The 13,750-nt window shown below is 36.8% G+C and overlaps 1 protein-coding gene across 2 annotated transcripts in view; it reads right to left on the bottom strand.

Annotated features, from left to right (window-relative positions):
• Positions 1-13,750, bottom strand: part of FANCI (FA complementation group I) — a 60,099-nt gene that overhangs the window by 34,242 nt on the left and 12,107 nt on the right. For both annotated transcript variants that reach the window (XM_044665445.1, XM_044665446.1), the window contains exons 11-18: positions 13,159-13,295; positions 11,808-11,988; positions 10,145-10,232; positions 6,708-6,838; positions 6,149-6,219; positions 5,530-5,644; positions 1,803-1,925; positions 1,040-1,108 (exon numbers count right to left, since the gene is read on the bottom strand). In XM_044665445.1, coding sequence (XP_044521380.1) covers positions 1,040-1,108; positions 1,803-1,925; positions 5,530-5,644; positions 6,149-6,219; positions 6,708-6,838; positions 10,145-10,232; positions 11,808-11,988; positions 13,159-13,295 — 915 coding nt within the window. The remainder of the gene's footprint in view (positions 1-1,039; positions 1,109-1,802; positions 1,926-5,529; positions 5,645-6,148; positions 6,220-6,707; positions 6,839-10,144; positions 10,233-11,807; positions 11,989-13,158; positions 13,296-13,750) is intronic.

Genomic DNA, 13,750 nt, shown 5'->3' with positions numbered 1-13,750 from the left:
CATGTTATTATACAAAGTCAGTTAAAAAACTCTGGTTCTTATAGAGGATTAAGATTTTTACCAAGAGAGAAGGAAAACATACGGGTTTCCAAACGGATTTTGATTTTTTTGCCAATTCCTACCCCACACAGATCTTATTTTCTATTTTTAAAAATGAGCTTTTATGGATATCTTTTTATTTTTGTATTTTTATAGTTTCCCCCAGTATTATTCTTTCTCCCCCAAATCATCTCACTTAACATATTTTTAAAGACCAAAAAAAAAAAAAAATCAGCACAAATGACACACATTGAAAAAAAATCTGAACATATGAAACATTTAACATCCATGGACCTCCCATCTCCTCAAAAGGGCAGGTTGAAAGTGTCCTCTCATATCTCACAGAGCTTATTTTCAATGCAGCTTCTTCATCTGAAATTTCCTGATCATTGCTGGATTAACAAAGCAGTAAAATCCATATTTTAAAGCGATCCTTAACCTTAACCCTTTCACAGACTAGTGAAGCTATGAACCTTTTTTAGAATGCTTTCAAATGCATAAAATAAAATATGTAGGATAAAAAATTAAAATAATGTTATTGAAAGAGTTACCAAAATGCTTAAAAAAGAAAAGTTAAAAGAGCCTTCAGTTAAGAATCCCTCCTAAAAGGTAGATGCAATCTTTCCCTCAGTACAATAGATTTAGAGTCTGGACTTCAGCATCTTGTCAAAACCCTTCACTTTACTGATGTTCAGAAACTTCATTTCCAAAATACCTATGACAAAATGGCCAACCAACTTTGGAAATCATGGTTCAAATAAGGTAAGGGCTGCATGACATCTAAAGTCCATTCTATTTACTTTGGGAACCTAAATGCTAACTATTACATTTCAAAGTTATCACTGTTTTGTTGGTAGCTCTGCTACAAATAAAGCAATAACCTAAACAATAAACTGAGTCTTCAAAATAAATTTTGTTTTTCCATGTCATAATCCATTTCGGAAAATTCTTAAGACTTTGGAATTCATTTTTTGCTTTTGATTCACCAAACATACTTTACCTGAGTAAGTAGAGTATGCATTACTGTATTAGCCAGCTGAGAGTTCCTTCGAAGGACATCATAAAAACCCTGAAGGAAGTCAAATAGGCAACACATAAACCTCCATTACAAAGTTGACTAAGATGATAATTTATAGTTAAACATAACATTGCATCCCCTTGAGAAGCTTGAAGTATGCCAGATATACTCTCTCCTATATCCCCATATTATCCTTTGGACCTCCCATCCCCTTGAAAGAATAGGTTGAGTATCCTCTCCTCTCCTATCTCACAGAACTTATTTTCAATGTGGCTTCTTCATCTGAATTTCCTTGGTCATTGCTGGATTAACAAAGCAGAAGAGAAGCCCATTTATCCAAGATTGAACTCTAATGAACAGATGGTGAGGATACAAAGAGTCACTGCAAAGACAAAGCTCTAATTCACTAAGACAGCAGTTTCCAAATTCAGGTTTAAGTGAAGGAATGCTTCTGGCACTGGGGTAATTTCCCTATCACTATCAGCATTTTTTTTTAACATTCACAATAAATATCTCTGGGTTTTCCATCTCTCCTCTATTAGTGACTGGTGACTCCAGATCCTTTTCCTCTAGTACTGTCTCCATACTTTTTCCCAAGCAAGAGGTTCTGAGTACCTAATTATGAATATCAATGATCTACTAACCCATCTGACATTCTCTGGGGTATGCTGGGGCTGAATTTAACTTTGCCAAAGAAGTCGATGAGGAAAAGGAAATAATGGAGCTTAATCATACTTATATTTACCTCGTAAAGCATGAGACGAACATCAGCCTGTTGACCTAAGCATCTTCTCAGGCTATCTAAGATCTCCAGACAAAAAGCCTCATTGGCAACCGCATTGTAACGGCTGTGAACATCCACGTGGACCTAAAAAGGAATGAGATTGATTCACATCCATTCTATTTTATCAAGGCAGTAGTCAAGAAGAGGGAAAATGTGTCTACGTTCCTATGCCAAGAAATTCAAACCTAGCACTCCCTCGCCTGCCAAATCTAATCATTCTAACAATAAACTACAGACAGTATGATGTGAAGCAGTGGATATGGCAGGGCTGGGCTGCTCTGCTTTAAAAACTGTTTAGAGGCCTGGATTTATAAACTAAATTTTCCATCTGAGGATTTAGAGCATTTTTACTGAAATTAACTCAATGAGCATTGTTCTTTTTAGTTCCCAGTTATTCCTTGACAGCAAGTAACATTTTGAGGAAGGCATATTCACCATTGAATGCCATAAGAGATTATAATAATAAAACACTAAAGGGCACTTTAGTGATCTGAAAGAATGAATATGACTCCTAAATAGGTTGCTTATTACCAAAAAGTCTCTTAGAAATCCAAAAGATTTTGTCTCTTTCATTGACTTCTCCTCCTTTACACTATCCCTTTATTATTATGGCTGACCTTAAGTTTCCTTCTATATTCTCTCATCCTTAATGAGTTCAGTCACTTGGATGGCTTCAAATATAATTTCCACACAAATAATTCTCAAATGACTCAAACCAGCTCCAACTCTATTCTGAACATCAGACCTTCAATTCTAATTGCCCACTGGCATCTTCACCTGTTTGTCTCACTGATACTTCAAACTTGTTATTTCTAAAACAGTACTTTTCTCCCCAAATTTGTTTCCCTTTTTGACTTCCCTGTTCCTAACAAGGGTAACATACATCATCCAGTTAGCTATGCCAGAAACACTCTTTGATTTTTCCTATTTCCTTTTTCAAGATCTAATCAATTGTTTATATTTCTACAACCTCTACCATTAATATCCCTTCTTGTCTATTTTCACAGTTACCACCGTGGTCTAGGACCCTTCTACCTTCCTAACCTATTTAATAGCCTCATGAAGGATCTTCTCATCTCCATTTTCTGCTATCCAATCTATCTCTGATATTGTTGCCAGATTGTTTTTATGTTATACTTTGCTCAAAAATTTTTGGTGGTTTCCTATTGCTTCAGTAAAATTTAAACCCCTTAGGCTGGTATTTAGAGCCCTCTATAACCTGGCATCATTCTGCTTTGAAATTTCTCCCTTGTAGATCTGCTATGCTTCAGTAAGAGTGGCTAAAGTTCCCACTATGCAGTTTCCATCCTTTTGACCACTGTTCCCTATATCTGGAATATTCTGCCCTTTCTGTAAAAGTGAAATTTGGGAAATGTATCAAACTACATTTCCCGTGGTCCAACGGGTTTCTGTTTCCGGTTCTTTGGGCGTGGGGAGGCCTACGTCGACACAGAGAGGAGTTTATAATCTCCTGGGTTAGGAGGGAGGCTCTCTCTCTTGGCCAGCAGACTCGGAAGGAGACAGGAGATAATTATGGCTAGGCGGCAAGTTTTGAATGCTTACAAGCACGTGGTCTAATAACTTTATCTATCAGCATGGCTTTAATTAAATTACTAATATATATATTTATACCAGCCTTTATTATTTTTCATATTTACATTTCCCAGTATTCATTACTCACTACTGAAATCATGTCCATCTCAAATGCTGTTTTGCCATGAAGCCTTCACTGATTCCCCTTTTCTCTACAATCAGCGATAATCCTTCTCCCCTCAAACCTTGAATAGCATTAAGATTGCACCTCTCTCAATATATGTAAATGTATTACTTTGTACCATAGTTATTTTCATAGATGCCCATAGGTCCCTACTAAATAAACTATAGGAGGTAAGGGAATCTCATCATACTTAGCCACTGACTGGTCTCAGTATCTAATAAAGGGTTTTGCAGAGAGCAGAATTTTAGTTCAATGCAACAAGTATTTATTAAGCATACACTAAGTAAGGTTATGTGCTAAGCTCAGAGGTTACAAAGATAAAAGAAAAAGTCCTCAAAAAGCTTATATTCTTTGAGAGGGAGTGTTATGGATAAAATCCTGCAACCATGTTTTCATGGGTTGCAAGCTGGAAGTTGCCAATATAGAACACAAAATCTGGCAGAGGACCCAGGCCAGGTGCCAAGTGAAGTGAGGGTATAAAAGAGGGTCCCCAGATCCCTGAATTCACTTCTGGCTCTGATCTTCAGGGTTAGGGAGGAAAAGGATGGTCTGGGTGGTTCTGGGTAGATTCTTTAGATAGGTAGGAACAACTACCATAGTTAGCCAATTTCAACAGCTCACTGGCAGACCCAACAACCAAGTGACAAATTCTACCATTAAGACATCACCATCTGGCCCAGGGCTTGGTAGCCCTGGGTCAGCAACTAAGAGTATCAGAGTTAAGATTGCCTTAAAGGCATTCTTATACTACTGCACCTTAAGAAGACCTTTCAGTATTTCCTAACTAGTTTAGTGAAATAATTTATTCAGGATCTTAGCTTACCTCACCCACTTTCCAACTCCTTTTTACTAGACCCAAATTATTAACAATAAACCCTTTAAACCAGTGATTTCCAAAGTGGGCACTACCGCCCTCTGGTGGGAGCTGCAGCGATCCAGGAAGGCAGTGATGGCCACAGTTGCATTTATCTTTCCTATTAATTGCTATTAAAATTTTAAAAAATTAGGGGCAGCTGGGTAGCTCAGTGGAGTGAGAGTCAGGCCTAGAGACAGGAGGTCCTAGGTTCAAACCTGGCCTCAGCCACTTCCCAGCTGTGTGACCCTGGGCAGGCCACTTGACCTCCATTGCCCACCCTTACCACTCTTCCACCAATGAGACAATACACCGAAAGTACAAGGGTTTAAAAGAAAAATTTAAAAAAAAAAATTAGTTTCCAGGGGGCTAAGTAATATTTTTTTCTGGAAAGGGGGCGGTAGGCCAAAAAAGTTTGGGAACCACTGCTTTAAATCTTTAAGCTTAAAGATCTTTGAAATCATTGCCTTTACCTTTACCAAAGGCCAAGTAACATCAGCAGTCAGATCAGACTATTAGCTCTAGTTGACAAAGTTTATTAAACAGTTAGGATCAGGAAGTGCCAGCCTCCTTCCTGGTGACCACACCAACTGTCTAATAGAATTGTTTCTATCTCCCAGGGCAGAGGCACAGAATCCTGATCTTAATGGGGTCTTGGCTTTACTAGTGAGAGTTTCGTTTGCCTCTCATTCAGCTTAGGTACAGGACCCCTGTTACACATACCAACTTCTACTCCTGCCTAGAGGCCTCTTGGGCTGGCCTTATACCATCTACACTACTCTTCTCCCTGCATTGCAGCAAGCTCCTAGCATTACAGGAGGGAGTGTAGCTCTTATATGTCCACTAACATTTAAGTCACCTTCAAATCCCTGGGTGTTCGATGTGAAGCCGGGGGATGGGGGGGGGTTGGGGGGGGCGTGGCAAAATCTGCCAGATGGATGAACCCAAAGTAGTGAAACTGTTTTCTCATCCTTAGAGAATGAATCAGAATTTAAAATTCAGAACTCATGGGGCCTAGATTTTTCTGGAGCTAGTCCATTAGACCATCAAGGCTTTAAGAGCTAGATAAAGAAGCTGTGGAAATATCTTTTCTGCTAGTTACTGTGAGTCATCCTTACCTGAGTGGCACCGATACTTTGACTGCACTGAGATGAAGACAAGCTGCCCAGAACCTTAAAATTCTTCAATAAGAGCAAAAACCCAGCAACAGCAGATTTCCGGGCATTAAGCTGACTAGCTCAAGGAATTAAAAAAGAAAGAAAGAAAGAAAGAAAGAAAGAAAGAAAATCAACAAGCGTTACCAACTTTATTGCAAATAGGTTTCTGAGAAAAATCTATTCTGTACAAATAGGGAATCTATAAGAGCAAGCAAGCATAGAACATAAATTGAATTTAGATACCTAAAGTTGGCTCAGTGCAATCAATGGTTCCAAATACAGGTGATTCTTAAAACTGGTTATTTAAACTTATGACAATATTTGTGGTTTTGTCTATTTTTACTGGCAAGATGACATGAGGTACAAGAACAATAGCATTTAAGGACTGTACAATTAAATGATAACTGGATTATTACTAAGTAATATGTTTGCATATACATATGTATAAAGGTAATTTTGAGTTTATAAATCTTTCAAAGAGTGCAGCCCACATACTGAAGTGGAAGATAGTAAAACATGAATTTCAGGCCTATTCTAATAATGAAAAGTTTTTCTCTCTAGAATCCCAAAGGTTACTCACTTGGCAAACATGGCTTTTCGGAGAACAAGTATTAAGGAATCCCTCATGGACATGCTCACTTTTAAAAGGGGCTAAAAGTGAAGAAAAAAATCAGTAAATGAAAACAGAGTGAAGTTATTGAAACTATATTCAGCCTAGCTTGATTTTTGCTGGATATACTTAAAATCTATATGTTGTTTTAATCCCTATACTTTCATTATGCTTATTATATTATGATCAGTGTTTTCTTTGACTTAGATTTTTTTTAAAGGTTATATTGGGCATGACAATAAGGAAATAAGATCCTTTAAAACTAGTCATGAAGCCCAGTGTGAATATATGGTCCATAGTCAATAGTCTTCCAGGAAGCTCAAAGTGTTTTGTAGATATTATACGACTGATTTTAAAAATATGCTGAAGAAAATGAAGTAGATGTTTGTTGAAAAGGCCAGAGATAAAGACTATAGTTCCTTCTAATTTTAGGCTTATAGAATAGAGCAGACAGATTTTCCCCCCAATACATATTTATGACTAAATAGATGAGCTAAGACAAGTTACCCCTGGATTGAGAAGGCATCACCTGCACTGCCTTGAGCAGTCCTTGCACGGTGTGAAGGGGCAGAAAGGACAAATAGTCAAAGGCTTCAGTGACTTTTGAAGAACAACTCTGAAGAACCAAGGGTGCGTATATGATGATACTTGATAGCAGATCTGAAAAACAGAATCTCTGATTAGTCACCTGAGATAATTAAAGACCACAAACATTACAATTTGACTGGGTCTAAAAGGAAAATGAATACAGAGGAAAGAGAAAAGTTTATTTTGCTTTTTCCTTCACTGACATCAGTATTTGGGAAGTAGACTACCTCAATGAAGGAATAAATAAATGAAAGAAAGAAAAATAGTTTATTAAGTGCTTATCACATACCAAGCACCATAGAAAGTGCTGGTGATTAAGACAGAAAAGCAAGACAGTTCCTGTTTTCAAGATGCTCATGTGCAGAGAGGAAGGCAGCATGTATAGGTGGTTTCAACTGTAGAGCAGAGGGAAAAGCCCATTTGTGCAGTGGTAGGTAGATTGTAATGTATCATGTTTAGTGCCATTTCTGTTGATAGAACCATATCTGTTTCTGACACTGAACTGCTTGACAGTGGCAAGGACTCATTTCCTGACTTTCAGAAGCTGGTGGATGTGGAGGAGGCAGAGCCCCAGCATCTGTAGATGCAGCTGCCAGGTCACCTATAGCACACATCTCGGCTGAAGTCCTGTTCTGATGCCTTCATGCAGCATAGAGGCTAATATGGGTTCAAGAAGGCTCTGCTGACAGACTATATGAGTAAACAAATGATGCAGAAAAGAGACACTGGATTTGGAATTGAAGAAACTGCATTTGCAAAGATCCCTCACCTGCCAGTCATTATGTGTGTCACTGTAGGCAAATCATTTCACCTCTGGGATCCTCAGTTTCCCTCTCTGTAAAAGGTGAGACTAGATGGCCTCTAAAGCTCCTTCTGTTTCTACATTTATGACCTAAATAAAGGATAAGCTCTGGTGGTTCCTACCAATTTGAGGAGACTTTGAGGGTCAGAAAAAGTCTGTATGTCTGTTTTGGAAGGTCCTGTAAAGGTCACTACCAGAGGATTAGTTATTGGATGATAGATTATTTCAGTAATAACTGAAAAGTACAGCCTTCTAAGGTACTGGGGGATGTGATATGCATCAAAGACGGTAGCACCCATATCAGAGACGTCATGAAAGACTCAATACAATAAGAAGCTCAACAAAGGCTGAACACAACTGGTAAATTATCCAAGTTAAAAGAAATTCCAATTAGACTACCTCAATGAAGTATACACATTGTATTTCAAACTTTCAATCAACCAACAAATGCTTGCCAACTGCTTACTACATACATGGTACTATGTATTTATTACAGAAACCCCATGGCAATATAGGGGATAAGAACAAATTAAAGCATAGTTACTGTTTTCAAAGAGCTTTAGAATTAAGCTGGGAGGTCAAGACAAAAACCTGAAGGGTTAAATCGATACAGGAAATGTCACCAGATAGTATTTGATAAAGAGTTGAACTTAAGACAGTAATAGATGGAGCTGGGCCTGGAGTAAAGAAAATCTAAGTTCAAATTCTGTTTTCAATAACTGCTTGCTAAGTGACTATGGCTAAGTCATGGTAACTCGCTTCCTCTGTAAAGTGGGGATAATACCTATTTACCTATCTCAGTGTTGTTGAGATTCAAATTAGATAATTCATGTAAAGTACTTTTACAAACCAAATATCTTAAAAATTATTATTGTCAGATAAAATTCTGAGGCATATTAAATTGGGAAAGAACACTTAGGGAACATAGTGGTTTGGAAAGGGTTCATAGCAGACAAAGAACTTGAGCTGAATCTTGAAAATTGAGTAATATTTAGAGAAGAGTAGTCCTTGCAAGTACTATACCATGACTAAAATCTTGGATGAATAAATAGGTTAAGGAGATAACTAAGTAGAAGGGTTTGAAAGTTTAGGAAAGTGAATTAAATAGAACTTGAAAAGTAGTTTAGTTGGCTTGTCACAAGGTCTTGGCCTGCAAGTGCTGTTTAAATCAATGTGACATGATGGCTAATGTAATCTAAAGTTATCCTAAGAAGGTCTCATGTCTGGGACATCAGGGAGGTGAAAGTTTCATACTTTGACCTGCTCAGATCCTTATACAGTATCAGATTCATTTTGGGGTGTCATTTTTTAGGAAGAACAGTGATGGGCTGGAAAAGTATACAGAGAAGTAACCAGATTCTGAAGGGTCTTGAATTCATGACATTTGAGAATCAACTGAAAGAAATGGGAAAGGTTTTAATTCCAGGCTAAAAACTTTGAGTTTTACTCTGTAGGCAATGGAAGGCCACTGAAGGTTTTTTAGAAGGGAAAAAATAAAATGAAAATAAAGCTTTACAAAATTAGTCTAATGTTGGTGTACAAAATGGATTGGAGCAGAGAAGAGACTGAAGCCAGATTTGAATTCAGGTCTTCCTTACTCCAGGCATGGTACTCTATCCATTGCACCACCAAGCTGCCCTAATGAAAATTATGAGAGTGAAAACAGCACTAAAAGACATAAGAATTCAAATTATTTGCAATGCACAAACTGTCTTACTGAATATTGATGAATTTGACTAGGTGAGAAGAGTTTGGTAATGAATGGAAGAAGAAAAATAGGTCAAGATTTCAAACAGAGAGATCTACACATCAAAAGTATAACATTTTAGGGGTGGCAAAAAAGTGGAAAATGTTGTAGTATATGATGGTGATGGAATACTATTGTGTTATAAGGAATGATGAACTGCTTGATTTCTATATGAACTGGAAAGACCTCCATGAACTGATGTGGAGTGAAATGACCAGAACCAGGAGAACATTATACACAGAAACTGAAACATTGTGGGACAAACAAATGTAATAGACTTTGCTACTAATAGCAATGCAATGATCCAGGACAATCCGAGGGACTTACGAGAAAGTAAACTATCCACATCTAGAGAAAGAATTGTGGGAATAGAAATCCAGAAGAAAACATGATTTATCACTTATTTATACGGGTATATGATTTGAGGTTTTGGTTTTAAAAGATTACTCTATTACAAATATGAAAAATTTGGAAATAGATTTTGAGAAATAACACATTATGTGTAAACCAGTAGAATTGCTTGTCAGCTCTGGGAGAGGGAAGAGAAGAGGAGAGGGAGAGAACAAGAATCATGTAACCATGGAAATATATTCTAAAAAAATAAATTAATTTTAAAAAATGTTTAACAATTTAGCTCTTGGTAGATCTTTCATAGTCAAAGTATACACACAAAAATATAACAACTGTACTCTTGTTTCTTTTGAACTTTATGGATATAATAACCTCATCCAAGAGTTCCATTTTATTGGCTGCTCAAGTTTTCTGCAGACAGATCAGTGAAAACATTTCAGGAAATTTCCAGGTTACCCCAACCTTTCTGACTCATTACCTAAGAAGTGACTGATAGGAGAGGATGCCTTGGAAACAACCCTGTTGAGGACCTGCTCGACAATCTCTTTTCTTATCATCTCATGGATCTGAAAGAAGAGGAAAACTAAATGGAGATTTCCCTCAGGTATTGAAATCTCTTCAAGAAAGATAATAACTTACATTTTTATAGCACAAGTCCTTTATCATTCTTCTACTAAAGGGCTAACTGAACATTTTTGGTTCATGTATCAGAATCATCATTACATAAATATTTGAAAGACTAAAGGTAGTTCAAGGTTCTGTTATTTATTATCTGGGTAGAATTTGGCCAGTGACATGAAGACAAATCTCAATAAGGTCTGGATCATCCTAAAACACAAAACTACCCAACTCTGTCCAATATAAGCAAGTGACAGACTCACTAAATAAAAAAAGAAAGGCTCACATTTGTTAATCTAAGTATAAAATTAATAAAGAGAATGATGTCAAATAAAAAGTTCTAAATTAGAAATTGTAATACTTAGATCTCAATAATGACTCCTTTACTTCTTTCAGACTAAAAAACAAAAACACATACACAATTGCTCCCAAACAGAAATATACGCCCATGACAATTTTATCAACCACAAAAATCATTAGCTTTTCTCAGTTCTTAGGAGATAGCCATACCACATCTGCATGGCATTAGCCTACCAAAGTAGATCCAAGAAATTCTAGTTTCATTTTTTTTTTTTAACCCTTAACTTCAGTGTATTGTCTCATAGGTGGAAGAGTGGTAAGGGTGGGCAATGGGAGTCAAGTGACTTGCCCAGGGTCACACAGCTGGGAAGTGGCTGAGGCCGGGTTTGAACCTAGGACCTCCTGTCTCTAGGCCTGACTCTCACTCCACTGAGCTACCCAGCTGCCCCCTCTAGTTTCATTTTGGTATTCTTATTTGTAACCTATTTCTTTGTGGCATGGCTAATTTATTTCAGCCCTTAAGACTGGTGAAAATACAGTTAACTTATATGAATAAGGTAGTAGAAAACTGTGATGAATTAACATCTGTATAAAAATGAATTGATGTAATTACTAAGCAAGATAAAACAACCTAAGGCCTCAGATATGATATGCCTTAAATTTGTTGCTTCAAATTTTAAAGAAAATACACTTTTATGTTTTAAATCCTATGTAGTCTTTTAAAAGATTCAGTTGTTTAATCAGTTGTTGTCCATGGTAGAATTATCATGTTCCTAGTGATCTAAAATAATATTTCTATATAACTATATAAAAGGAGTAGAATAAAAGAGAGTCAAAATGGACGATCATTTAAGGGAAGAGTACAAAAGTAATATAAAATACTCTAAGTTCTAACTCTGAGGAAATGCTAGAAATGGTGGAAATTAGTAGAATGGGTTAAGAACATGGTAAATCAAGGATTTTTAAAAAATCCCACCAAACTGGATTTCTAGATATTAAGGAGCCATAAAGATGTTCCTGAAAGACTGATGGCATTCGAAAACAATCTCATTTCTTGTCTTCCCTACGTTGAAACCAAATCTTTATATATATAATTTTTTACTTCAGCTTCCAGAACACAGATATCCCTTGTTGAGAATGTTTCATTTTATTATTACTTAGAAATCCATCAAAATGAGATCATATTTTCTGCCAACTGAACCAGAAGCTAATTTGTAGCCTACCTTAAAAGTTTCCAAAAGAATATTAGCTCCTAGTCTGCATGCTTGTTGAGATGGTGTTTTAGAAGGAGCAAGGCTGGCTTCAGTAGCTTTTCCTCCAATGATCTTTTTTGGTCCATAGGAGTCCATCAGAATGAAACCAAGTTCTACCAGGCCCTGGGTTACATGATCCCAGCTATGAACACTAATTGAACAAATATTGGTTGAAAAGGACAGTGAGAAAGATATGTTACTAATTCAATTTAAAAACTATTTATTAAATATGCAATCATTATGCTAAGAATTGGAGAGATATAATAAAACTTAGATGGAAATAGAATTAAAGTTCATGAAATGCTCTCTGCCCCAATGGAAGTGTGCAATCTAGCAAATAGAGAAGACATATGCATAAGTATAGTAAACAATAATACTGGTTAAATGAAAAACAAAAAGTTACATAAAGTCCAAAGGAGAGGTTAATGCTACTCAGGAATGAGCAAAAGCTTCATGGAGGAGATGGCATTGGAGTGAGCTTTAAAGGAACGGATAGGAATTCAATGACAAAGAAGACACTATGCATAAAAAACAAAAATACCAGATTTATGGAGGTGGAAAAACCTAAGACATGGTCAGAGTGGCCTAGTTTTACTGAAGCAAAGAGTGTCCAGAAGAAAATAATGAGAATGTCCCCAAAGCAATCTTTGAGTATGTAAAATTAAAACTTTTTTTGTACAAGCAAAATCAATATAGTTAGACTGAGAAACTTAATTGGGAAAAAAAACTGCAGCAAACTTCTTTGAAAAAGGTTTTATATCCAAAATATATGGGGAATTAAAACAAATACATAGTAAGTAATTCTCCATTAGATAAAGAGCAGTAAGGGCTAGGCAATGGGGGTGAAGTGACTTGCCCAGGATCACTCAGCTAGGAAATGTCTGAGGCCAGATTTGAACCTAGGACCTCCTGTCTCTACGCCTGGCTCTCTATCCACTGAGCCATCTAGCTGCCTGCCAACCATATCATATTGACCACTTTCTTCCTGAACTCTACAGTCTAACTGAATTGGTTTCTTATGGTTGCCACACACAATGCCATATTTCCTATCCTATCTTTATACTTAGTTTTCTCTATGCTGGAATGCACCATCACCTCATCATGCCTCTTAGAATTTCTGTGCCTTGAAAATTCTGTTCAAGTAAAGTCTTTCTTGATATTCTCAGCTGCTACTGTCTCACCTCCTAAAATTCACATTTATTTTGTTTACATTTCTTTATTAACATGTCTCCCCAGATACTAGTTGGCACATACATGTAAACCCTTAAAATATTTTTTCAGAGTGATAAGGACAAATGGGAAGCATTATTCACTAACTTACCTATTCTTAACCACTTCTAGGATCATGGTCGAGATACAAGATTTTTGAGGAACAAGACTCTGCAGAAACTTTGAGCCATGGAGAAGCTGAAGGTCCTTGAAACTTTTGAGAATTGATGTTTTCAGAAGGTCAAATACCTAATACATTATACATTAAAGGAAAAAGAAGTCAAACAAAAAAAGAAACAGCAGCCATTTCTAACATTTATATTAACATTGGAACTAATCTACCCAACATCATCCACTCATATTCCTGGGAAAATTATTTTCCTAGTGAACTAAAACATTTTTGTGTGGTTACTGAATTTTCACTTAAGACTTAGCACATAAGAATTTATAGGTTGTTTTTTTTTTTTAAACCCTTGTACTTCGGTGTATTGTCTCATAGGTGGAAGATTGGTAAGGGTGGGCAATGGGGGTCAAGTGACTTGCCCAGGGTCACACAGCTGGGAAGTGGCTGAGGCCGGGTTTGAACCTAGGACCTCCTGTCTCTAGGCCTGACTCTCACTCCACTGAGCTACCCAGCTGCCCCAGCACATAAGAATTTAAACCAGAGATTCCCAACTTTTTTTCCATCCTCATTTATACCTTAG

The sequence above is a fragment of the Gracilinanus agilis genome, chromosome 2 (genome assembly GCF_016433145.1).
Source record: "Gracilinanus agilis isolate LMUSP501 chromosome 2, AgileGrace, whole genome shotgun sequence".
Taxonomy (NCBI): Eukaryota; Metazoa; Chordata; class Mammalia; order Didelphimorphia; family Didelphidae; genus Gracilinanus; species Gracilinanus agilis.
This window is presented reverse-complemented; position numbering and strand designations above follow the sequence as displayed.